Source organism: Lagenorhynchus albirostris, chromosome 17 (genome assembly GCF_949774975.1).
Source record: "Lagenorhynchus albirostris chromosome 17, mLagAlb1.1, whole genome shotgun sequence".
In the NCBI taxonomy this organism is placed as follows: domain Eukaryota; kingdom Metazoa; phylum Chordata; class Mammalia; order Artiodactyla; family Delphinidae; genus Lagenorhynchus; species Lagenorhynchus albirostris.
This window is the reverse complement of record NC_083111.1, coordinates 35,032,872-35,060,577: the sequence shown is the minus strand read 5'-3', so window position 1 is coordinate 35,060,577 and position 27,706 is coordinate 35,032,872. Positions and strand designations below refer to the sequence as shown.

The 27,706-nt window shown below is 39.6% G+C and overlaps 1 protein-coding gene across 1 annotated transcript; it reads left to right on the top strand.

Moving 5' to 3' along the window:
- Nucleotides 1-334: 334 nt before the first annotated feature.
- On the top strand, nucleotides 335-9,203 carry LOC132507957 (dipeptidase 2-like). The gene is given in 11 exon segments (XM_060127735.1): nucleotides 335-461; nucleotides 573-708; nucleotides 710-790; nucleotides 1,112-1,238; nucleotides 1,530-1,659; nucleotides 1,884-2,025; nucleotides 2,326-2,395; nucleotides 2,516-2,692; nucleotides 3,072-3,156; nucleotides 3,269-3,288; nucleotides 9,177-9,203. Coding segments are annotated over 11 exon segments (1,122 nt in total).
- Nucleotides 9,204-27,706: the final 18,503 nt, after the last annotated feature.

Here is a 27,706-nt window from a genome sequence, read left to right as displayed (position 1 = left end):
CCCTTCCTGAATCCAGAGCTCACAACGTTACCCTCCCCCATTTCCAGAAACTATCTCTTCCCCCACACCAGCCCCCATGGCCCAGTACCGGGAAACCGGGAGCCCAGAGCACTTGTGGCCACAGAGACACTCGCACGCAGCCCTCGGGGTGGGCGGGGCCGGCTGCAGGCAGATGGGGACGAGGTGTGCTCCCGGGAGGCCTCGGGCTGAAGGTGGCCCTCTGAGAGAAGCACCCCAGCTTGAGCAGAAAGGTTAGAGGTGGGGGAGAGCAACCTAGGGCGCCCCCTCGGAGCAGTGGGAGTGGGAAGAGGGGCGGGGGCGGAGGGAACCCGCGATGGGAGGCGAGTGGGCTCTCAGCAGAGGCCAGGTTAGCCCGCGGGAGCTGCCTCTGAGCAGGGGGCGGGAGGGCAGTGCCGCCCTGTGGCTGCCCGGCTTCGCGGATCGCGGCTCTCCGCACACGGGTCGCAGGGTCCTGTGACGCTGTATCCCCTCCTTCACCCCGCCCCCTCGCGAGGCCGCGCCGCTGGGTGGCCTGAGTCCACGGGCAGAACCCCATCGCCCGCCCCTCTCAGACCCGCCTCTGCCCGCCTGCCTGGCCCTGCGCAGCTTGCGGCCCGGGGACCTCGAAGGTCCCCGCGCACTCAGTCAGCGGCCTCTGCTGTGTCTGCTGCTCCTACTGGGTCTGCTGCTGCGGCCGGTAACCCGTGCAGACCACACCGGGCACCTCCAGCACCCCAAGTCCGCGGGAGCGCACGCGGGCCCTGATGCGGGACTTCCCGCTTGTGGACGGGTGGCTGCAGTGTGTGCGGGCTGCTGGGGGCCGGTGGGGGCCTAGCCTGGCCCTGGGCAGGGGAGGGGGTCCGGAGCATGCAGAGCTAGTGGGGAGGCTCCCTCACACCACCCCTGGATGTCCTGTCCATCATCTACAGATGCCCTTCCCCTTCTCTGTCATCCCCTCCCTGGTGGGAACCCCTCAGCCCAGGCCGCAGCTGCTCCATAGTCTGTGTGACAGTGTGAGGTGGGGACACCCAGGCTGGCCCAGGCCTGGCAATGTGTCCTGCCTGATCTCAAGACCTAAGGAGCCCACCCATTTGCCTTGACCTCCCTCCAGCCACAACGAGATGCCCCTGGTCCTGAGGCAGTTTTACCACAGTGGGCTACAGGATGTTAATCTGCGCAATTTCAGCCATGGTCAGACCAGCTTGGACAGGCTGAACGATGGTCTCAGAGGTGCCCAGGTACCAAAGGGACACACAAGGTGCCACCATGGCTGCTGGGGAATGTGGGGCCCTTTGGGGGCCTCAGAGACCACAGGTTAGTCACATTGGAACTAAGTTACCACAGTGACCTAGAAAGTGCCATGCCATGGATGCTGGGGGCTACAGGGGTCACAGTGAGCCAGCCTGACGGGCATCCAAGCACCACAGAGAAAGCAACGCATTACATGTGACTTCTGGGCACAGTGAGCGCTGTGCCAGCTGAGCCCCAAGGAGTTCCAAAGCCCAGACTAAGCCCTGGCCTTCCCTCAGTTCTGGTCAGCCTACGTCCCATGCCAGACTCACGAACGGGATGCTGTGCGCCTCACCCTGGAGCAAATTCACCTCATCCGCCTCATGTGTGCCTCCTATTCTGAGCTGGAGCTTGTGACCTCAGTTAAAGGTAGAAGGGGGACTTCCCTGGTAATCCAGAGGTTAAGACTCCACGCTTCCACTGCAGGGGGCTCGGGTTTGATCCCTTGTGGGGGAACTTAGAGCCCTCATGCTGCGCGGCACGGCCAAAAAAACAAACAAAAAAAGGTAAACAGACTGGTGGTGGTAGGTGTTAGGGACTTCAGTAAGCTTCCCCTGCCTCTGAAAATGATCATCTGACCTACCTGCCCTCAGCTCTCAACAATAGCCAGAAGTGGGCTTGCCTCATTGGTGTGGAGGACGGCCACTCACTGGACAGTAGCCTCTCCATCTTGCGTACCTTCTATGCGCTGGGTGTGCACTACGTGACACTCACCCACACCTGCAACGTGCCCTGGTAAACACAGTGCAGATGGTGAGGGCCCAGTGAGGCAGGGATCTGCCCAAGATCACGCTGGGGCCCAAAGCAAGTTTACCCCTGGGATCCGGCCCTGAACCTGGGTGGGGAGGGGAATGGAGTTTTGCAGAAGAAGACTGAATCCCCAGAAGGGCCCTGCTACTGCCAGGCACAGCCCAGTTTGGGTCCCTCCTCTTGCACCAGGTAGTTGCAGGTGTAGACAGTTCGACAGAACCTCTTTCTAGGCTCTTGTAGCCAAGTCACAGCCACCAGTCAGACTGCCTCCTGGGCATCCTGCAGGACGCAGAGCTCAGCAAAGGGTATCCACCCCTTCTCCAGCAATGTCAGTCGGCTGACATGCTTTGGCGAGGTAAAGACCCGGGTTTCATACCCTGCCCCACATGAATGTACAGCCCCGCCTGTTCCCTACAGATAAATGCACACAAGGTAAATGCAGCCCTGATGCCCTCTCCCCATCCTGTCCCTGCAGAAGGTGGTGGCAGAAATGAACCGCCTGGGCATGATGGTGGACTTGTCCCATGTCTCGGATGCTGTGGCATGGCGAGCCCTAGAAGTGTCACAGGCACCTGTCATCTTCTCCAACTCAGCTGCCCAGGGTATGTGCAAGAACACTCGGAATGTTCCTGATGATATCCGGCAGCTTCTGGTGAGAGACTGACCTGGCCCTCAAACCTAAAGCGAGAAATTCAAACCAGGAGCCCTTGAACCTGAGTCTCTTCTCCCTCAATTTCCTCAAACGCCAGGTTAAATATCTTCTGCCCCCAAAACCCACGGTACACAGCCCCTGAACCCTTGAGCCCTAGGTGGGGGTCTAGGTGGTAAGATACGCCTCCAAACCTGGAAACCCAGGGCCAAGACACCACCCAGACCAGGGCTGCGGCTCCTCCATTCACACGAACCCAGAGAGGAGACGACTCTGACCTCAAAGCCGGGGCTGAACACCTTCCTCACAGGGGCCGAGAGAGTGAACAGGCAGGTGGCTGTGCTGGGGGCCAAGCTGACGGTCCACCGGTTCGCCCCTGCAGAAGAAGAACGGTGGCATCGTGATGCTGTCCTTGTCCGTGCGGGTGCTGCAGTGCAACCCGTTAGCCAACGTGTCTACTGTGGCAGGTGAGCCTCACCCTGGGCTCTCTGAAAACTCTGATTTGGAGCTGAAGCTGGGTCCAAATTTGGGGAGGACTTCAGAAGAGCCCCAGGGGTTTGACCCACCTGTTGGCAATAGGTGCAGCTCCCAAAACCCCAGTAATGGACGGTACACAGCACCTTGGTGCCAAGTGGGACTGGAGCCACGGAATCAAAACTGCGATACCGATGGGTATCAGGGAGGCTGTCAGACACTGCTTTATGTCAGAAACAGAAAGAAAATATCCACTATCAGAGCTGTTGTTTGACTGACTTTTTTTCACATCTTTCTGACAAAATTCGTGAAGTTGTGAGTACCACAAGCATCATTACACTTCTGTTCAAGATGTAATCTCTGGCTCAGAATCATTGTTTAGCTTCTGTATACTGCAGTGTACATGAAGGTCTGTATTAGTCTGGTTGGGCTGTTATAGTGAAACACTATCGACTGAATGACTTAAACAGAAGAAATTTATTTTCTCACAGTTCTAGAGGGTGGAAGTCCAAGGTTAAGGTATTGAATACCATAAGAATTGGTTTGTGGTGAGAACAATCTTCCTGGCTTGCTGATGGCTGTCTTCTTGCGGTGTCCTCACACGGCCTTTCCTCTATGAGCAGAGGGAGAGAGATCTCTGGAATCTATTCCTCTTCTTATAAGGACGCCATCAGTCCCTGTCAGATTATTACCCCACCCTTATGACTTCATTTAAGTTCAGTTACCTCCCTAAAGGACCTATCTCCTATCTTCTACAGTAAAATTGAGAGGGGCTTCAACATATATTTTTTGTGGGGACACAATTCAGTCCATAACAACATCTTAAGATAGCTTTCTCTGATTTTCATCTCTCACTAATACCTTCCTCTTTGTCTAGGAATTATTCAAGTTTCCTTAATTAATTTTTAAAAAAAATTTTCTTACATTATCCCTTCCCTTTAAATGCTCTCTTCACTTGGCATTTCTTGGAAATGAAGGCACCTTTCCTCACAATGTATTGATTACTCTCCCCACTGTACCACAGCTTCTTTTCCCATGACTTTCCTGAAATGGTTCCATTTTTTTCATAAAAGTTTAGTCATCAAATCACATGGTTTATTTTCAGTTCCCATAGGATTTTCCCTTTGGGAAACAACTGACTCCTTTAAATGGTGCTTCTTTTAAAACTACCTTCCTTTATGTTTTATAGCAATCTTATGATTTCTGTTGACATACCACCTAGCTTCTTTCTGATCATTCTTTTTATTTTTTTTTCAGTTGTTTCTCTCCTCACTCCTTAGCGCTAGATACTACATACAGTTGGTTTTCTTCTCATCTCTTATATACTCTCTCTGTTACTCCAGCAGCTTTGTTTACCATTAAATATATTATCTGCCAGGCACCTTCCATATGTTACCAACATCTCTCCCTCTGTCTTTGTCATTTCAGCCTTTGCTCTGCTCTCTGAGCTCTCACAGGGAGATCTATTTAACACAGGAATCTCAGTGGAAAATACTAGTAAGTTATTTCTCTACTAAGTAAAGCCCTTACAGATCACATGGTCCTGATCCATCTTGCAGCCACATCATCTGGACTATGTGACCTCCGACGTCACAATAGCAGAGGACCAGACCAGAGGGACATTGGCTCCTAATGACCTCAGCTCAGAAGTGATACACTTTATTCTGCTTCTTTGCCACTGGCCACAACTAATCAAAGGAAAAGAGTCTAACTACAAAGGAGGATGAAAAATGTAGATAAGCACATAGGATATTTGATGAGCACTATCTCGAGGTGACATCACCTCCCATCAAACTTTTACTTCACAGAGAAAACACAGACTATAAAGCAAAAACACCCCTAAATAACTTTTTCTCTTTACATACAAGGATAGCTTTTCTACATAGTTCACCTATTCTCACTTCCTCAGTAACTTCCATTCATTTTCCCATCTCATTGGTATTGTTAAGGTTTTCCTCTTTAGCAATTTTATTTTGGCCCCCTCCCATTAGAAAGCTGCCCCCTTCCCATTAAAAATTACTCTTGCTTGATGCCAAGTAATTCTCTAGCTACCTTTCCTCTCTTCCTAATTTCACAGTCCAGTTTATCAAAAATTTGTATTTATTCTCACTGTCTGTATTTTCTTATCTTTATGTACCTCGTGACTCACACAATTTTGCTATTTTCTTCTTACTTATCTGCACTGGAATTGCATTCACCGACATTTAATTTGTGATTAAATTGAATGAATATTGTTTGGTCATTATATCACCTTTCAGCAATATTTGATTTTGTTGATCAAGTTTGTCATCTCAGAAAAATCTTTCACCTTAACAACAGTAGCATCTTAATTTGCTACTTCTTCCTCCTGCCTCTGGACATCCTTATCTCTTTCACTGGGCACTCTCACTTTGCCCTCTCCCAAGAGATGTGTATTTCTCAGAAGCTCTCTTCTGCCCTTGATAGATGGTCTCATCTACTCTTGTGATTCCAGCCACCATATATATCACAGATCTTGACCTAAAATGTACATATCTCTCTCCTGAGTCTCTTACAAACCTAACTAATTGCAAAGTGAAAAACTCTGCCCAAATATAACATGGACACTTAAAATTAATTATGTGATATTACTGAACGATTAATTTTACCTTCAATACTTACTTCCACTATTCATCTCTCTACATCATTTATACCACCACTATTTGTACAGTTGCCCAAGTTGGATACTGAGGAAACACTGAAGACTCTGGACTCTGACAACCCTCAGAATGGGAGAAAATATTTGCAAACGAAGCAACTGACAAGGGATTAATTTCCAAAATATATAAACATAAATAAATTTGTAAAATATATAAGCGACTCATGCAGATCAATATCAAAAAAACACAACCCAGTGAAAAAATGGATGGAAGACCTAAATAGACATTTCTCCAACGATGGCCAACAAGCACATGAAAAGATGCTCAATATCACTAATTATGAGAGAAATGCAAATCAAAACTACAAGGAGGTATCACCTCACACTGGTCAGAATGGTCATCATCAAAAAATCTACAAACAATAAATGCTGGAGAGGATGTGGAGAAAACGGAACCCTCCTACACTGTTGGTGGGAATGTAAATTGGTGCAGCCACTATGGAGTACAGTATGGAGGCTCCTTAGAAAACTAAACATAGAACTACCATGTGACTCAGCAATCCCACTTCTGGGCATATACCTGGAGAAAAGCATAATTCAAAAAGATGCTTGCACCCTAATATTCATTGCAGCACTATTTACACTAGCCAGGATATTGAAGCAACCTAAATGTCCATCAACAGAGAAATGAATAAAGAGAATGTGGTACATATATACAATGGAATATTACTCAGCCATAATAAGGAATGAAATAGTGCCATTTGCAGAGACATGGATGGACTTAGAGACTGTCATACAGAGTGAAGTAAGTCAGAAAGAGAAAAACAAATATCGTATAATATCACTTATATGTGGAATCTAGAAAAATGGTACAGATGAACTTATTCGCAAAGCAGAAATAGAGACACAGATGTAGAGAACAAACACATGGATACCAAGGGGGGGAAGGGGGGGGATGAATTAGGAGATTTGGATTGACATATACACCACTATGTATAAAATCGATAACTAATGAGAAACTATGGTATAGCACAGGGAACTCTACTCAATGCTCTCTGGTGACCTAAATGGGTAGAAATATAAAAAAGAGGGAATATATGTATAGGTATAACTGGTTCACTTTGCTGTACAGCAGAAACTAACACAACGTTGTAAAGCAACTATACTTTAATAAAAATTAATTTAAAAAAATAATAAAACTCTGGACTCTGTATAATCATCCCTCACCTTCACAATTAATTCAGTAACCAAGTACTGTCTAACCTAAATTCCTACTGTCTCTCAATATTGTATACTATTATGCAAGTCTCTTGCCACTACTTGGTTCTGAGCTACATTTTCTCTTATTTATGGAACATAAACAGTCTCTTAACTTTTAACAGAATAAATCTTTTAACAGAATAAATATTCACTGAGTACCTACAACACTGGTAAATAAGGACATTGTTCACATGCAGTTTACAATGTAATAGGGGAAATGAACTCTAAAATATAACTATACCTATCACAGGTAACTGGACAGCCAAGTTTTATAAGAACACATAGAAAGGGAATTTAATCTCTAACGGAAGTCATGAAAAGCCAGAGAGTCAATGTTTATTCTGAAACTTATATGATGAGAGTGCATTAACCAAGGATTGAATGAGTAAAGAATGATACAAATTGATGCATAACCTGGAGAAAGTTCAGCATTAAGAGAAGTCTAACCCTGAAATCTATTGAGTATTGCTGAAAATTTATGGAAGAAGGAGATGCTAAGTAAGGATAGAGAAACCAGATAAGGGTGGACTAGTAGGCAAGAGCACAGTGCTTGAAGCCTTTTCCCCAAAATTAAAGAGAAGCTATCAAAGAGCTCTAAGCCGTTGAATGAAATTTAGGTTGCAATGCAGAGAATAAACAAGACAGAAATAATACTGGAGTCAGGGAAAAAGTGAACTGGGATGTTACATCCGAGTAAGAAATGTAAAAGATATGACAATGGACATAGAGAACAATGGACATGTGTGTGTGTGTGTATTTATATTTATACATATATATTTTTATATATATATAGTATAATTATGACAACTCTTAGGGATTGTTCCAATCAGAGTTTAAGGGAGGGGAGAAGAGTAAAGAATGACTCTCAGTTTCTTGCTTGGTTAATTGGGGTTAAAACAGTTTGCAATAAAAAAAAATTAGCTTAAGTCATTTAATCATTTTAAATGCATTCTGAATCCTATACAAATAAGTTTGAGAAATTTCAGAAAATTGTGTTTCCTTAAGTTTTGCATAGCTTTTGTTATGCCATGTGAATTCCCTTCTTTTTCATATGATTAAAGAAAAGTTATGAAAAAAATAAGAGAGAAATGAGAGAAAATAAGATCTTATGAAAAAGTATGAATAATATTTATCTGTTTTTGTGCTTACTGTAATTTCTTATTGTTTATCTCTCCATATACATATTCTGAGATATCTTTTCAGACCTGCTGAATCAATCTGTGAGGATTAAGTTTAACTAATCACTCAGACGAACCTAAAATTGGTTCACCTACAGGAATAACCAACATAAGAGAGCAGTCATGGTAGTCTCAAAATTAGAGAAGACTTCCTAATTATTCCCATTATGTCAAAGAGAGAATATGAGCAGGTACTTCAAGTATCCAAACTTCCTATGATTAGATTCTGCAAAAGCATTTTAAATAGAAAAAATGCATAGAAGAAAGGTTAAGACAAAACTTCCCCAGGATAAAATGGATCCCATATTTTCACCAGATGCCTTTACTTAGGAAAAAGAAACGTTAAAGAATTGTAACACTATCCAACCTGGCAAACAAAATACAGAAATTTTCACCACTAAGCCTGAGCTCAGTACAACTCTGATTTACTGTTTTTTCAAGCTTTACACAGAAGTCTCTAATTTTAAAATATTTATAAGTAACCCATTTTGTAGGAAAACACCTATCTTTCATCATAAGAATTATGACACTTTATACTTTTATTCCAGCCTAACTTTTATACTTTATTTTCTACCATTTGGCAACTTATACCTTATGCTTTAGTCAAAAAAAACTCATTTACAATCACTTGAATATACTGTATTGGTTCTCAAGTCCAGGATGTTCCTTCACCTGGTATGCCCCTGACCTTCTCTCCATGTGGAAAATTCCTACTGACATTCAAAACCTAATTCCAAGACCCCCTCATTGTTGGCATCCTCTTCAATATCCCCTAGCAGGATTATTGACTCCAAGTTCTGTTTTACAAAGTTACATTTTTATGATCTATTTATTTAATAGCCTATCCCTATTCGATTGTAATGAGTTGTTCATGCATCTCTCACACTCTCTTTTGAGTTCCTCTGGTCTTTATTTTTTCTTTTATCTCTTACCCATAAGCACAGTGCTTGCCCCATAGTACGTGCTCAACGTGTTGGCTGAGTGAAAAAAGACACCTTTTAGCTCTAATCATTTGTGAAATTTCATTTAAAATGACATCAGATTACCCTTTCTTTCCTAACTTAATTTCCAGTACTATAGAATGTACACTGAGAATACCGTCAGTGGCCTAGAGAAACAGTGTTCTCAGTGGACTTCATGCTTATAGTCAGCCCCCTTATAACTTTCTCTGGCATACAACTGCCAGATATGTTCTTAAAAAAAAAAAAAACAGATGTACCAACCCCTCACCTATTGGAAAACTTCCAGAAGCTCTCCATTCCTTATTGTATCTTTTCTAGTTGATTTTTTAAATACCTCTGTCTTACTTAATCTATTCAGAACTGCCTTTTCTACCTTTGGCTTTCATTTTCAATTTCATTCATATCATTATCTGCACTTACCCATAGAACCTAAGCATATTTCAGTTTCTTATGCAAGTTTCCTCACTAGAGGTCAAAGGGGCAAGGACTATTGTGATAAAATATTAAATAAATAGATGATAGGACTTTGTTCTATTGGTCTGGGAAAATTACTACCTGAAACAAAATAATTCTGGGAACTGAAGGGATCAGACCAGTCAGCTTTGTTTACTTCAGACTCAAATCAATGTCTTGTCTTAACCTGAGCTCTGGTTACATTTAGAAAAAAGTACTGTAAAGACAGTGAATGAGCAAGGCCACTATCTGAGACGTGTCTGGGTCCTTAGTATAGTAACTGGGGGATTGGTAAGCATTGGTCAATGTTTGCTGATTGATGACTCAATAGATCTGGTTAAGCCTCACCGTCAGAATTCCAGATTTTTTAACAAGCTTCTCAGTCTTTTCATCCCAAAGAAGAAACTAAAGAAAACCAGATGACAAGAATTTCAAATTGTAAAATATCCTGGTTGTCAAATTTAAATAGGGATATCCTGTGCAATGGAGAGGCTGGCTGGTGCCAATTTCACATTTTGTTCTCTAGTGTCTGGGCGAAGCCTGCTCTGCCAGTGAGCTGACAGGTTGAGAGCACTCCAGCTTCCACAGACACCTGAGAACCTTCTGTTTTTCATGGTGTTCCTGCCTTACCTAAGGGAAGGACTATATTCACAATGAAAAGAGTTATGATTAATCACCAGTAGAGAGATTCTTCCACTTTCTGGGCGCCCACGTTAAGAGTCTGGTATAGTCAACACTCCCTCTAACATAGATCATGTATAGAAATGAGAAAACTATCACCTAATATGGCCAGAGAGATTAAGGGAGTTGACCCAGCTGACCCCAGGAGACACCTCTAATTCAAAACCTAAACCATTAACATAGTGATTGTGATCAAGGAGACTTACAGCACATAAGAGATTCAAAAAGCATATTAATCCACCTCCGGCAACACTGCCAGTTTAAAAGAATGATTAACCTTCTCTCCCACTTGATTCAACCTGGCTATGTATTATACCACTCAAATGCCAGCAGACTCTATGCTTATGGCTTCCATTAGGTAGCACTTAGTATACACGAAAACTTTCTTCTAGAAGTAATTACTTTTGAAACCATAAACATTTCAGTTGGGAAAAGAGATAAAGAAAGGAGGTGCAAGTAAAGGGAACAAGGAAAAAATAAGAAAATACCCTCAAATATAAACATGTTGATTCAAAAAATAATTGAAAGGGGACTTAAACGATACTAGGTGAGCATTTATTCTGTTTCTGCTTTAAATAAGGCATTCTGTTCTATTTGTTAGGTGTTGTACTTGTTTATTATCTAATGTCTGTTAAAAACCTCTTGAAAGAGATGTATTCATTCTGGTATCCTAAGCACGTATCTGGATGAACAGCACAAGCAATGGGAAGCCATGGGGCATAATGGACCTTGCAAAGGCTCTGGAATCCATCTCTTACTTACGGCCTTTGAGACTCAGGCTCCTCCTCTATGTAATGTTCCTAAAACTTAGTGGAGATAGAACACTAGGGACACAGAAGGTCAAAGTAGGTATTTACTACTACTTTTCAAATATCTTCCTTTAGGAAAACAAATATATTTTATTTGCAATGACGCTTTCTTGTGAATTTTATTCTTCTAAAGAAGAATATTTTTAGTGAACAATTTATTCGTTTGCCTCCCTGTGCTACGTTATTGACAATACTCAAATAAGGGTGGTTTTCTCTCAAGCAGTTACCTCCATGTGATTTGTACTTCAGACCTTCCTAAAAGCATGTTTTCCTGCTCTTTCTTTCCACCCCATTCCAACTCTACTTAAAATATTGTGATCCTCTATTAAAATGCAAGGAACCCTGGGAAAATAAGGAGAAGCAAAATGTTTGTCACTGCCAGCTCTGGTATGCATATATCAGGCTAAATTATAACTGATGAAGACAGAAATGGGACCCATATCTGTCTGACTTCAGAAATCAGAAGTGTAGCTACTACAAGCTGATGAATTGGAACTCAGATCAAGGCCTAGAGTGGAGAGGAATCCTCTGATCAGAAGGAGAAAGTAAACAAAGGGCAGCGTTTAATTATTTAATAATAAGTAAGAGAATGACTATGGTGTTTTTACAGAACAGGATATAATATTGAAATAAAATCCCCCAAAGTGACACAGAAACATAATGCAATCCTCTTAAGCTACAACCCTTCCTAAACCAAACCATACCATTCTCTTCACACAGCCTGGAAAGTCAAAAGAAAGGGGATACTGATCTGCATCACACTGGCATTAGAAGCAGATCTAGTTTTAATGAAGTTTTATTTCATGGACTAAAGTTTCCCCAAAGAAAGGGTAAGCTTTTTTTCTCAAGAAACATCACTGTGTAATAATCAAGGAGACAGGGATGGTGGTATTAATTGTTCTAAGTACAGGGATTTGTTTTGCAGAAAGAAGTACCAATCAGAAAGAGAATTGACCAATAATTACTTAACAAAACTGCTTCAGAAGTAGATTTCTAAATCTACTTTTAGACTAATTGATAGTTAGAAAAATATTACTAAGTTTATTCATTTAGAGGAAATCTGTGCAAGCCTCTGAAACCAAGAGGTGTTGTATCAAAAGAGATAAGGGGGCTTCCCTGGTGGCGCAGTGGTTGAGAGTCCGCCTGCCGATGCAGGGGACCCGGGTTCGTGCCCCGGTCCGGGAAGATCCCACATGCCGCGGAGCAGCTGGGCTCGTGAGCCATGGCCGCTGAGCCTGCGCGTCCAGAGCCTGTGCTCTGCAGCGGGAGCGGCCACAACAGTGAGAGGCCCGCGTACCACAAAAAAAAAAAAAAAAAAGAGATAAGGAAACTAGACACTTATGTAAGAGCTACTTCTTCCTCAAATGGCCACCATATAGTCATGTCTGACTATTACATTATCAAGAAGTAACAATGCATCTTTAGGAAACTAGTATGAAAGAAAAACAAATAAAATTTTTTGCAGGTGACTCTTTGATCTCATAGGTGTTTGTTAATTTTCCAAAGTTGGGACTGGATCCTGCCTTTAGAAAATGCTCCTTGAAATATCGCACTGAAAATCTTCTCTTTTACTCCTTATTGTAAACACTGTATATGTTTTTAAGAAGACCAATAAAAAATAAATAAAAATAAAATAAATAAAATTTATTTTATTTATAAAAATAAATAAAAATATTATTTTTCTAGTAGTGAAATTGTGGAGAATACAACTTGCATTTCTACTGTATTCCCACAAAAAGAGGAAGTTCTTTTCCACAAAGACTCTCATCAGTGTGAACTCTGGGAGGGAAGTATTTGTAGTTGTCTCATGCTTTGTGGTGAGAGACTCGCACTTTTTCCCCTGTCTCTATTGTGGGAAACAGGGCACACTTTGGGCTGAGAATTCATGCTGTGGTAGGAAAAAAAAGAAATGAAAAGTACCCTCGTTAACACTGCTCTTTAACAAGTTCAGCGAATGGGCTTCAGCCATTCTAAACAGCAGCAATTAAAAAATACTTTAAATTTCATACATTTCTTCCAGTAGGATGATAAGCTGAGGTATGTTAACTTTAATTTTATGGTTTGGGTGAATATAGAGTTCGATTACTCCCTGTCAAAGCAGAAATCAACCTCTTACAGGGAATAAATGCTAATTTAGAAAAACAGAGTAAGTATGTTATATTAAGTATATTTGTTTCTTTCCTGTGCACTTTGGCTGCACAAGCTCTAACCAGTTTCCGGAGCGACCATCAGTGCTCCCTAAGAATGCCAATGCAGTGTTCTGTCCAGTCAATGGGGTGCAGAGACCAGTCAGAATGCTGATGCTTTCCACAAAGGAGTTGGGACTAGGGAGGCAAATGCAATCAGGGAATTATATCTGTCTTGTGTGCCTGCTACAAAACAGTGTCCTCTCAAGACTACTCTATCCCTTCTTTGCTTTATACATGTATGTGTAAGTTTGTATATGTAAGCTTTACAAGTCTGTAATAAGAGAAAACTGAAAAGGCCCAGGAAAAAGACAAAACTGCTTCAACAGAGAAAGGTCTATCTGTTCCAGTTGAAGAAGTTATAGAGTTAATAACAGGAAATATCCATCCCCTGAAACTGTATGAAACATGGATGCTTCCAAAATTTACTCAAGGTCTCACTGACCAGGCTATAAGTAATTTTAATTATTATTTCTTATGATTATGGTAGAATGGTAACAACTATTAAATCATATTCCCATAAAAAAGAATGGTGGATATAGTCAAGTGATTGGAACCATACTATAGTCACAGTAAAGCATGCAGTATTCATATATTTCCTATTTCAAAACTTGTATTGTGCTATTCCTCCCTCTCCTCTTTTAGCTTCCTCTTACAGAAGAGAGAGTGTAAAAGTTTCCCCCAGATTAAATTAATAGCTCCCTCATTATGCACTGGGAGAAGAACTAAGCTTTAAGGAAAGTGCTACTGACTGCCATCATGGATTTCACTGTAAATGGCATCAATTTATTTCAGAGTGACAGTGTGCATGTCCATGATAGTGTATGGGTTCTACCATTTTAGCTTCTTCCACATTTTGTATATTTTGAAAAGACTCCTTTCTCTTGATTATTGGCATGAGTTTTTAATCTTAAACTATATTAAAATGTAATTGGAATGTTTAGGAATAGGAGGGAAATTGTGTTACTTTAAAGTCCTGTTTAAACAAAATTAATCCAACAGAAATTCATTATTCATATCTTAGTATTCATCCCTTTTATGACCTTCAGGAAAGAATATGAGTTTTTAACATAGAAAAAGACATGAAAGATTTACATTTTTCTCCCTCAGAATGGGAGAACATATTTGCAAATGAAGCAACTGACAAAGGATTAATCTCCAAAATTGACAAGCAGCTCATGCAGCTCAATAACAAGAAAACAAACAACCCAATCCAAAAATGGGCAGAAGACCTAAATAGACATTTCTCCAAAGAAGATATAGAGTGCCAACAAACACATGAAAGAATGCTCAGCATCATTAATCATTAGAGAAATGCAAATCAAAACTACAATGAGATATCATCTCACACCAGTCAGAATGGCCATCATGAAAAAATCTAGAAACAATAAATGCTGGAGAGGGTGTGGAGAAAAGGGAACACTCTTTCACTGCTGGTGGGAATGTGAATTGGTACAGCCACTATGGAGAACAGTATGGAGGTTCCTTAAAAAACTACAAATAGAACTACCATATGACCCAGCAATCCCACTACTGGGCATATACCCTGAGAAAACCATAATTCAGAAAGCGTCATGTACCAAAATGTTCATTGCAGCTCTATTTACAATAGCCCGGCGATGGAAACAACCTAAGTGTCCATCATCGGATGAATGGATAAAGAAGATGTGGCACATATATACAATGGAATATTACTCAGCCATAAAAAGAAACAAAATTGAGTTATTTGTAGTGAGGTGGATGGACCTAGAGTCTGTCATACAGAGTGAAGTAAGTCAGAAAGAGAAAGACAAGTACCATATGCTAACACATATATATGGAATCTAAGAAAAAAAATGTCATGAAGAACCTAGGGATAAGACAGGAATAGACACAGACCTACTAGAGAATGGACTTGAGGATATGGGGAGGGGGAAGGGTAAGCTGTGACAAAGTGAGAGAGTGGCATGGACATATATACGTAAAATAGATAGCTAGTGGGAAGCAGCTGAATAGCACAGGGAGATCAGCTTGGTGCTTTGTGACCACCTAGAGGGGTGGGATAGGGAGGGTGGGAGGGCGGGAGACGCGAGAGGGAAGAGATATAGGAACATATGTATATGTATAACTGATTCACTTTGGTATAAAGCAGAAACTAACACACCATTGTAAAGCAATTATACTCCAATAAAGATGTAAAAAAAAAAGAAATGAAAGATTTACATTTGATGATCTTTTGTTATTACATGTATCTCCTATTCTACCTTGCAAATATTTTCTTCATTAAGTCTTTAATTAAGTATTTGTGTTACCAGGCCTGTTTGGGGAAACTCACTTTCATTGAGTCCTTTGTAATTTTGAAGATTTTATTTCAAAGTTTCAGTCAAGAAAATTTATTATTCCTCCCAAGGAATGACTTACCAAGGAGGCAACAAGGGAGCTGTGCTCCTGGACTGGGAGCGGTGTTTGGTCACTGGCATTGTTTAGAATTGCTGGTGCGTGAGGATAATAACAAGCAAACTGGATTTTGGTCAATTTCATTATTGTTCTTAGGTTCTCTGCAAACAATGCCCTTGCTTACTGCTTATCGCTTCGGTGGAGCACTTCTACTCCACCTCCCACCACTTTGGTATGCTACTGAGCTCAAGTTCTTCTTTCTGGAGTTGAAGACTGACTAAAATGGTATTAGAGAAGGAGAATTTTATGACCTAAACTGGGTGTCCACAAACTATGGCATGCAGGCCAAATCTGGCCTTATGCCTATTTTTATAAGTTTAGTTTATTACTTTTATTTAATGTATTCTCTTTGAGTACTTTTGTCCTACAACCATAGAGTTGGATAAAGACTATATACCCTCAAAGCCTAAACTATTTACTATCAGGCCCTTTACAAACAATGTTCCCTGACCCTTGATCAAGAATCAAAGCATTACTTGCTTTGTGGACATGTAAGCAAGACAGTTATTTCACATCCATATTATAGGCCAGTAATTTAACAAGTGTCTTTGTTAAATGTTTACCATTGACCAACATTATATTTACCTTTTAATTTTTCTCTGTTTTGTAGCTCCTGCTATGTGGATATTTGTTAGCAATGACTGATGTGGAAACTACATATGCAGATTTTATTGCTTCAGAAAGAACGGGTAGAAGAAATGCAATACATGATATCCTGGTTTCCTCTGCAAGTGGTAACAGCAATGAATTAGCCTTGAAATTAGCAGGTCTTGATATCAACAAGACAGGTGAGTCGTTTGACATCCATCTCTATGAACATGAAATGATTTGCAGCACTTTGCTAAGTAGGATTAAACCATGAAAAAACACCTTTGAAAGTAACTGAATAGAAAGTTATAAACAGTCTAAGGCAAGATAAAAGGCAGGTACTAATCTCTTAATCACTCCCACTCTGTTTTCAATGACTGCACCTTACAGGGTTTCCCACTCAAATGCAGAATCCTTAATCTGATTTTACTAATGCAATCAATAAAACACGAGTTTTTTTTTTTTTTTTTTTTTTTTTGCGGTTCGCGGGCCTTTCACTGTTGTGGCCTCTCCCGTTGCGGAGCACAGGCTCTGGACGCGCAGGCTCAGCGGCCATGGCTCACAGGCCCAGCCACTCCACGGCATGTGGGATCTTCCCGGACCGGGGCACGAACCCGTGTCCCCTGCATCGGCAGGCGGACTCTCAACCACTGCGTCACCAGGGAAGCCCTGTTTTTTTTTTTTTAATCCTAATCTCTATAAAAGCTCTGAAATATCTTACGTAGAACATTTAACAAAGTTGGAGCTCCTGCCTTTGACAGTTTGGCCACCTGTAACATGTAATAGCATTAGATATTTAACGAGATTCACAGATGAGTCTGACGGATCTCGATTCCAAGAACCATTTCAAAATAAAAGGGTCTCCAGGACCATTGTTATTGAGAATGGAAGTAAAATAGTCTATTACATAAATAAGTCTTAGGTAAGAAGTTCTTTTAGTTTTCCTTTCATGATAGACTGAGTTTGAAAATTTTGTCTTACTATTGGGCCTCGAACCCTACCTACCAAATTTAACTTTACCAATGAAAAAGTAAAATAAGTTTGACATGTCAAAGTACTTCTGAAACCCCTGATGGCTCTTCCATCCATAGCTTTTGCAAATATCAAAGCTGAATGTATTTCCCTGAAAAACACTTGTGCAAAAAATAATCTTTAAAAGTAAAAAGGAGTTCACAATTAAGGAACCACAGTGTTATATATGTGAAAAACACTGGTCAGTTTCTGACTCATGGTAACAGCTTGATAATTCTTTGCTATTAGAATTTTCATGGCAAAGCCTTCCAGTTATTGGAAAACTGAGTCAGAGTGTGTGTGTGTGTGTGTGTGTGTGTGTGTGTGTGTGTGTGTGTATATATATATATAAATGAAATAGCTCAGCAACATTACCTTAAAATACCTACTGACAGAACTTTATTCAATGACTAGAGGTCAGCAGGTCATAGATTGGTCTTTTAAAACTCAGGTTGAAAATAAAACTTTAATAATCACTCCCATGGAGTATATAGACTGATGTATATGTTAGGTTTCATTGTTTCTCTGTTACTACCAGGAGTTAATTTTCAAAATAGCTCTGAGAAAGGCTATAGGGAATTATTCCAATTTGGCGGCATGAAGTAAGTAAATATAATTTTTCTGCAATCTTTGAGAATTTACTAATCTTTTTCATAAAATTTGTGTTTTATATGAATACTCTATTTTAAATAATGTGTATTAATTTTAGCCACTCTTACTATGAGGACATTTTTATTCATAGTGTAGTTTAATTTCTTCTTTTTTTTGTTTTCACTGAAATTAAGACCCATTAACCTCAAGACCTTTCTTATACAAGAGACTATAGTCTCTTAACATAGTCTATTAGACTATGTTAAAATTTAAATAGGTTGACATGTTATATTAATAAATAATTTTATATTTGATATTAATATGTTATAATTAAATAATTTAAAATAACTCAAATATCTTTATGCTTTCAGATGTATTCTTTTTCAAATATTTCTACATGTTAATTGCAATTCTGTAGGTCCTGAAAGAATTTTCTGTTTCTCTTCAAATCACAGAATCCAGAATAAGGCAAAGTATAAACAGCACTGACTTTATTTATGACCATTAATTAGTCTGTATAACTGAATAGTTATTTCTCAAATAACCTTGAGATAGCACTAGTTTTATCTGTGATAATTTTTGGCCAAAATAGTCATGGCCCTGCTGACAGTTTGCTGGCCCATTCTCTCTCTGAAAGAACCAGTCCAAATGCAAGGTTCTATCTTTGTCTTCTCTCACTCCGACCTTGGGCCTAGTATGATTGGCACTTAATAAATAAAATCTATAATTAAAATTAATACGGGGAGATCACCTCATGTAAACAATGTAAATGTATTAAACAAAAACAGAAGAAATCTTTTTCAACCAGTGTGAGTGCACTGGGTATATTCAATAAAAACAGTCAAGCAATCAAAAATAATAATACACAATTTCCATGTCTCTTGTACCTCAGTGTAGAAAATTTGTATAAGGACTTATTTCTGATGGTCAACCATCTTTCGAAATAGTTCCAGTCTGTGCACTGGAATTCTCACACAGCCCATAGGTTCTCCAGATCCTCTGATGCGTCTGGTAATCTAAAGAGATTAATGGTATTCTCTGTAGAAAGCCCTCAACTTGCTCTGGAACTTGAGGTCAGGCTATAGTAAGGTTGTGTAAGCAAATGCTGTCTTTTTAATCTGAGTATTCCTTATTCACTCTGGAGTAAACCATTAGGTAATTCTTAAAGAGTTAGGAATTTTGGTAACATTTACCAAAGAACATTTACCTTGATTCTTTTATGTCCTTTTTTTTTCGCTAAATGACCTTATTTATTTATTTATTTATTAAATAACACATCCATTCTGCCTTGTTGTCTTTGCAAAATAGGTCATATCCTCTTGTGAGTCCTTTCAGATTTGAATTGCTTATCTATGTGTGTTCTTAGTTTTATGATCTTGGGTCAATTCTAGTGCTGTTTAGTTCACAAAATATTTATGTGTCACATCCTAATGCTTGTCTTCTAAGAAAAATCAGTGAAAAAGATGAATGGAGTACTTGACTTTATAGTACTTAGGGTCTAGCGAGAAACAGACAAGGAAACAACAAATAAAACACACTGTGATAAAAGCTGTTGGGGATAACAGGATTTCATGGGAGCATGTCACCCAGTAGAAATCTGGAGGCTCAGCAATATCTTGTTAGAGAAAGTAGAAGTCTAATTTGAAGTCTGAAGGATCAAATGAACCCTGAGGTGGGGTGAAAGGGGAGTGACTCATTGGAGGGTAGAGCAGCCTGGTTATAAAGTGAAGGGTACAGTAGATGATAGGGTAGTGCTGTAGGCAAAAGATTCAGCAAAATGCCCTAACACAACAGGAACTAAGTGCAAGAGGTGAGACATCTGGAATCAAATAATTCAGGGTCTGAAAAGCTAAGTTGAAATATTTAGACTTCAGTTAAGAGCAATGGAGAGCTACTGAAGAGGATTTTAGGGGAGTGGTGATGTGATAGGATTTGTGTTTTAGGAAAATCACTTTGACAGGTGTGTGTGTGTGTAACAGACAGGAGGAAGGCAAGACAGAGAGAAGGAAAGCAAAATAACCCTGGTCTTGCTGAAGATGGAATGATAGGGAAGGAAGAAATCTCAAGTTTACACAGGAAGCGGGACATCCTATTGTCTGGCAGTGGATGGCAGAGATAAGAATGTACAGAGATAGATACTCAAGTCAATACCTGAGAGCCTCTATCTTCTCAACAAAGAGCTATTATAATACACCAAGAGAGTTAAGTGTTAAATAAAGTTAAAAGATGAGGTAGATTAGAAAATGTGGGTTTGAAGCAAGAGCAGTCTTCAAAGCTGTTGTATTTTTTCCAACAGTTCACTTAGTTGCACAGGTATCTAAGATGAAAAGGGTGACTCTGTACTTGATTTAGAATTGTGTTCTACAAGTGGAGGACAGAAGAGATCGAAGACGTAGGGGATTGATAGGTGTATGGTTCTCATGACAACCTGTGCCAGGAACAAACTCAAATACATGGCGGGGCTGGAGATAAAAGCAAGTTAGCAGCGTGAAGCTACGTTAAGATTTCATAGTGATTAAGGACGGCTCTGCCTAGTTGTACTACCATCTGGCACCCTTCACATAGATGGAGAAATGGGTAGTTTATGGTCCCTGAACTCCTGAGCACTACAATATAAACTCAGTAGAGATGTGAGAGCAAAAGCGATTGCTGATGAGTGGGGTGAGGTATGTGGAGAAAGTTGTAGGAGGGGTAAGTAGAAAATGGAAATAATTAGAGGTACCACTAAGTGAGAGCATGTGAGAATCAGAATGATTATATAGTTTTGAATAAAGATGAAGGAATTAGAGTCTGATTTTTTTGATCTGATGGCATTTCTAGATGACAAATCCATGATATTTTCATGGGAATGGAGGGCTGAACTGAGTGTATAATCTGTGCATCTGTAAGTGCATGAGTGGATGGGTGGGTGGGGTTCTCAGGGAAGATCAAAACCTAAGCATTTGAGATTTTCTGTGTGGGCGTGGATGTGTCTAGATAGTGTTTTATAAAATTTGTACTTTTGCAAATGTAGAGGAATAGGAATCAGATTTTCTAAACACCACCCAGGGAAGGCAGGTGTATTTCTCTCTGTGTGTGATATTCCTCCAATGAAGTAATAAGATTCTGTGGCCTCCGACTGCAAATCAAATTTTCTGTAGGTCCCCTCTCTGGAATAGCTGTTTGGGCCATTTGCATAAAAAGGTAGTTATCCGTCAAAGAAGAGGACAATTTTGTGTTAATAAAGGATTGTTTCTATCAAGTTAAAATAAAAATGTTAAGAACCATAAATGTGGACGGTTGTATGGACAGCCTGTATGAGGAGTGATGTCACAGAACATGGTGTCTGGGTATCGCAAAAGGCAACACAAATCCTTAACCAGAGAGCAGTTACCAGGAAAACAGTAGGCGGCAGCTATGAGGGAAAGTAGTGTGTTGTGCGGGATAGCACGTGTGGTCTGAAACCTGTGATTAGGAAGTGAGAGAAAGCCTTTCCTAACTTTGGATCCTGTGATAAATAATTAGTTAACGATGAGTATAAGAGTGTTTACTGTTGCATAAAGTTTCAAAATATTCCTTGTGAAGGACTGAGAGGGAGGAAAGCAGAAGCAGGGAGAGATGAAGCAAAGAAACATGGGAGAATAAAAAGGACAGGCAATAACTCCAGAGCCTAGAAGTTTCAGTAGTGACTAGGGATTAAAGGAACAGGAGATGTGATGTAATTAGATTAAACGCAATCAGAAAATAGTGTTTGAAGTTAGTCAAACAAAGGAATTAAGGGAGTTCCGTCAAAGAGAATGTTTTACTTGGTAACTCGCTATTCTAGCAACATACCAGCACACCAGAGAAACTTGAAAGACTGTTCTCAAAACACAGAGGAGAGTCTGACATTGCTTTCACATTACTTAGAAAACATAAATTAAATTTAACTGGACCCATTATGAAACCACACTGAATTCCATCATCAATAAGGAAAGACCTATTACTAGTGTAACCAAACAATAATTTTCCTGACTTCCTCATTTTTTCCTGCTTTTTTATGGCCATGGAGAAACTAGAGGAATATTTAAGAATGTTGGAATTTGGGCAAAGTGAGGGAAAACTGCAGTCCTGGTCTCAGACTCCGTTTCAGCTTCCCACCATTTGCTCTGTTCTCTCTCTGTAAATAAAGAGTGAAAAAGAAAGCAGAATGAAGTGTTTTATTAGGGAAGTTATGTCTCCTTTTCCATCCCTATTCTCCTTATTCAGTAATTCTGAAGAATCAATAGAAGGAACTGAAAATCAGCCTGTGATCTGTTCTTAAAGACCCCTAGAATGTGAAAAACAACCTATTTGAGTGAATTTTAATAATTTTTTGCTAATAAATATTTAACCATAAGCTGGGGATGCTTAAAGGAAAGATAATATGAAAAAATATTCTTACTGTTATTATTTTTATTGCCTAGTATGCGTCCCTGGCTCCCAGTTGTCTTAAGGGTGGTAAGGCTGGGAAGCAGACTGCAGCCAGGACCAACTCCAAGAAAAAAGTGTGCTAAGTAGAATTTAGTCCTGAGCACACAGCACCACTAGCTGGAAGGATGCTGTAGAGCAATGACACATTCAGTTTATCTTGATTACCTGTCTTGAGAAGCATAATTTTCACTACAATTTGCTTTATTCTGAAATTAAGTTTTGTAGTAAGCGTACATGTATATGGGTATCCTTGTGAGTATGGGAACATTGAAGGTAGTTCTACCGTATATCTTGCAAGTCAAATTTTTAATGACATTATCACAAAGCAAGAACACCTTCCCCCCTTCTAATGGTGGCTACGTTTTGCCATTAAATTAAAACATTGCATTTGATTATGTAGAACAACAATGTCTGTCAGTGGGTCTTTTGTTTTCATTAAACATCTTTTGTAATTTGACCTTTCTTTTTTTTTTGGCCGCACTGGGTCTCGGTTGCTGCGCCCGGGCTTTCTCTAGTTGTGGTGAACGGGGGCTACTCTTCCTTGTGGAGAGTGGGCTTCTCATTGCGGTGGCTCCTCTTGTTGCAGAGCATGGGCTCTAGGCACGCAGGCTTCAGTAGTTGCAGCACGTGGGATCAGTAGTTGTGGCGCAAGTGCTTAATTGCCCCGCAGCATATGAGATCTTCCCCGGACCAGGGATCGAACCTGTGTCCCCTGCATTGGCAGGTGGATTCTTAACCACTGGACCACCAGGGAAGTCCTAAATTGATCTTTATACAATGAGAATAGCAATGGCACACAATTCTGCCTTTCAATGCTAGAAGCTTTTGTCCATTGAAGCAATTATAATGAGAGCATTTTAAGAGTTAAAAAGCACTTTAAGCTGTAATAGAGTAATATTTAAGGAACTTCTAATGTGTAAGTAGGTGCTGAACTATATATTTGGGTTACAACTTTTAATCTAATGATTATATATATATATATAGTTTAATAAACATTACTTAAACTCTTCAGTCTAGAAGAGGTCTCCTTTATCTAATTTCCTCTTCTGGGATTCATAAGAGACTAAACAAGTAATTCTCACAATTACTAACATTCTCAGACTAGGAAATCCAACAAGCTCTCAGGATAGCCGATTTCAGTGTTTAACAGCATGTGTATTGAGTATTTATGTATTTTCTTTAGTCAGCATGTTTAACTAAATCTGTATCTTGTTGCTTATTTCACTATGGATGTTGTGAATAACAAGACAGACAAATAAAGGCAACTCCATCTTTCCTTCACACTGAACTTCACACTTGCTGTGTCTCATTAAATTCTTTGTAATGATTCTTTGTCATTTGAGATTTCCTTCTCTAAAGAGGCTCCATTATACCTAAGAAAGATTTAAGTAAAACAAATGGAATGGAATGGTACACATAGATAAGAAGCTCACGTATAACTAATTTTTCTCTCTTCATCAAATAGTGGATCCTAGTACTTCAAAATAAGATAGAATTGCAAGAGGATGAGACTCATCATAATATTTATATCCCATTTTGTTTTCTTATATAGACCCAATAAATATCATCTTATGCCTTATCCTGTCATCATGATTTACATATCATGTATGAAATATTTTTCCTAGTGTCTCATGTAAAATAATAAACACTCTGGAATTTTGATTGAAAACAACTGAACAAAAAGTTAACAGTGTTATATTTTTGTTTTTATATGTTTTCAGGAGAAAATTTTAAAGTACTGTATTACAGATTATGAAGTATTTCCCTAAACCATCAGTCTATTACTTGGTACCAGCTGCAGTTTAAAAACACTAAGCCAAGAAACAGCCATTCATAAACTTTACTTATTGTAAGATCAAGTGTATACATAATGTTCTAGGCAAATTTGCCATAAGAGTGAGCTTAAACCAGTTCAGATCTACTGGCAGAATAACTAGGTAGTCACTTCAGTCAGTCATAGTTATGCCATTTTCCCCACAAACTGGAATAGTACTAGGACCAGAGAACTCCACGTACCTGGGGTGGGGAGTGGGAATAGGAGAAAACCAGAAGGAGAAAAAAACTGAAGGACAGTTAACTTTTTTTTTTTTTTTTACATCTTTATTGGGGTATAATTGCTTTACAATGGTGTGTTAGTTTCTGCTTTATAACAAAGTGAATCAGTCATACATAAACATATGTTCCCATATGTCTTCCCTGTTGCGTCTCCCTCCCTCCCACCCTCCCCATCCCACCCCTCCAGGCTGTCACAAAGCACCGAGCCAATATCCCTGTGCCATGCGGCTGCTTCCCACTAGCTATCTACCTTACTGCGTTTGTTAGTGTGTATATGCCCATGACTCTCTCTCGCCCTGTCACAGCTCACCCTTCCCCCTCCCCATAACCTCAAGTCCGTTCTCTAAGAGGTCTGCGTCTTTATTCCTGCTTTACCCCTAGGTTTTTCATGACATTTTTTTTCTTAAATTCCATATATATGTGTTAGCATACGGTATTTGTCTCTCTCTTTCTGACTTACTTCACTCTGTATGACAGACTCTAGGTCTATCCACCTCATTACAAATAGCTCAATTTCGTTTCTTTTTATGGCTGAGTAATATTCCATTGTATATATGTGCCACATCTTCTTTATCCATTCATCCGATGACGGGCACTTAGGTTGTTTCCATCTCCGGGCTATTGTAAATAGAGCTGCAATGAACATTTTGGTACATGTCTCTTTTTGAATTATGGTTTTCTCAGGGTATATGCCCAGTAGTGGGATTGCTGGGTCATATGGTAGTTCTATTTGTAGCTTTTTAAGGAACCTCCATACTGTTCTCCACAGTGGCTGTATCAATTTACATTCCCACCAACAGTGTAAGAGGGTTCCCTTTTCTCCACGCCCTCTCCAGCATTTATTGTTTCTAGATTTTTTGATGATGGCCATTCTGACTGGTGTGAGATGATATCTCATTGTAGTTTTGATTTGCATTTCTCTGATTAGTGATGTTGAGCATTCTTTCATGTGTTTGTTGGCAGTCTGTATATCTTCTTTGGAGAAATGTCTATTTAGGTCTTCTGCCCATTTTTGGATTGGGTTGTTTGTTTTCTTGTTATTGAGCTGCATGAGCTGCTTGTAAATTTTGGAGATTAATCCTTTGTCGGTTGCTTCATTTGCAAATATTTTCTCCCATTCTGAGGGTTGTCTTTTGGTCTTGTTTATGGTTTCCTTTGCTGTGCAAAAGCTTTGAAGTTTCATTAGGTCCCATTTGTTTATTTTTGTTTTTATTCCCATTACTCTAGGAGGTGGGTCAGAAAGGATCTTGCTTTGATTCATGTCATAGAGTGTTCTGCCTATGTTTTCCTCTAAGAGTTTGATAGTTTCTGGCCTTACATTTAGGTCTTTAATCCATTTTGAGCTTATTTTTGTGTATGGTGTTAGGGAGTGATCTAATCTCATACTTTTACATGTACCAAGGACAGTTAACTTTTGTACTCCATCACATTTTCACTACCCTTTACCTCTCCAGCTTCCACCACCCCACTTTACGAGTCAGCAGACAATAAAATACAGCCAGAAAAATGTTATTTTAATTATCTGATCTATTAAGACCAAAAATTATTTTATTTTTATATAAATAAATATATATAGCTTGTAATTTCAGAACTAGAGAAATTAATATAGTGAAATTGTCATAGGGTATTTATTTTTAAATATTTTTCTCAGTGGAAGAGGATACATGATTAAGAACAATATATATGTTCAAATATTCAGTTAAATGGATTATAACCTATCTAACCAATTGGGAAGGATTTCTCCCAGTGACTGACTGTGTGTCCTCAGGCATGTTACATAAATTTCTGTACCTAAATTTCCTCATCTATAAAATGAAGATATTAATATTTCATAGTTTTTGAGAAATGTTATATAGTTTTTGTAAAGTCAATTCACAAATTTAGAATAATATTTGTTCTGCAATAAGAACTCAGTAGGATTAACTGTTACTATTATAATCTATTCCTTTGAGATTCACAATTCTACAAGTATCCTTAAATTGTCTAATGATACTGTGATGCCATTATTTCAATGGGTTCAGACTTTCTCGGTCAATAAAATATTTCCTCATTTGGAAACCTATCTCACTATTTTAATATCCATTTTAAATTATTTTTGTATATAAAAACTTGTTTTGTGTTCCCAATCTGTGGCATGCTTATCCACACAGCTGCCGTCTTGGAGTCATAGTGGTTATGTTGATAGCTAGTGCTATTTTTATGCTCTTTGGACTGTCTATATTTTTGTCCAACCTAAAGATTTTACGTTGTTGATAGCTATACAACAACCTATGTCAGGGTCCATATTTTGAATACAACCCACAAATAAACTTATTTGAACTAGAGATTAATGAACTAGATTTTCACTGAAGAAATTGTTACCGACCTCAGATTTGGCTGCTCACCACTCAAAAGCCAATACTCAAGAGACAGCTGTTGGTTGGAAAAGGAAAGTTTGCTCATTCAGGAGACCAGCAACCTGGGGAGAAGGTGGACTCATGTCCAAGAACCAACTCCAGTGATTCTGCTTGGCCACGAACGTTTTTTAAGGGAAAAGTGGGGAATAATCTTAGTTAATTATTGAGGTAGGGGACCAGATTCTTTGCCATCTTCACTTGTGCGCAGGTTTGTTGACTTCTTGTGATCTTTCTTTAGATGCTATCTTGTTCACACAGTCTGCCCATGGGATTATTGAAGGGGAAACTGGGGAAGAGATCTAGCCACCCATTAACTGTTTATTCTTCATTCCTACTTCTTCAACCTAAGAAAAGAATCAACAGGTTAGACAAGGCATTGTGTGATCAAAAGATTTGAGAGGTATGCTTAGGTTGGAGATTAGTGAAGCATGGGGGTACTTGGTGTAAATGTTAAGTTAAAATATAGCTTTGCTAAAGTGACAGAACAAAGGGCCTGCTGCAAAGAGTTGCTTCCTGCAAAGAGCTGCTGACAAAATCTGAGTTCCCAAATATGAGTCTTGTTTCTTCCAATCAACCTCATTCTAACTGTCACCTACCCCCACTTTAGTCTTTCACTTCTACCTCCTTCAAACACATATCAACACCCTCCACACATAGAGTGTGGTGTGATCAATTGTTCCCATTCACAATACCGGTCAGGGCATGTTTCAGATTGGTTTATGTGAGAGAAGTTGGCTAGTCATCTGCCTATATATTGTCAACCATGTCTGATAAGTTCCAGGGACTTCTACCACCGAAGGTAATAAAGAAATAATACATTATATAAATGTCTTATATTTTCTGTCTCCTGGCAGAAAATCGAATCACAGTAATTTCTTAAGAATCATGA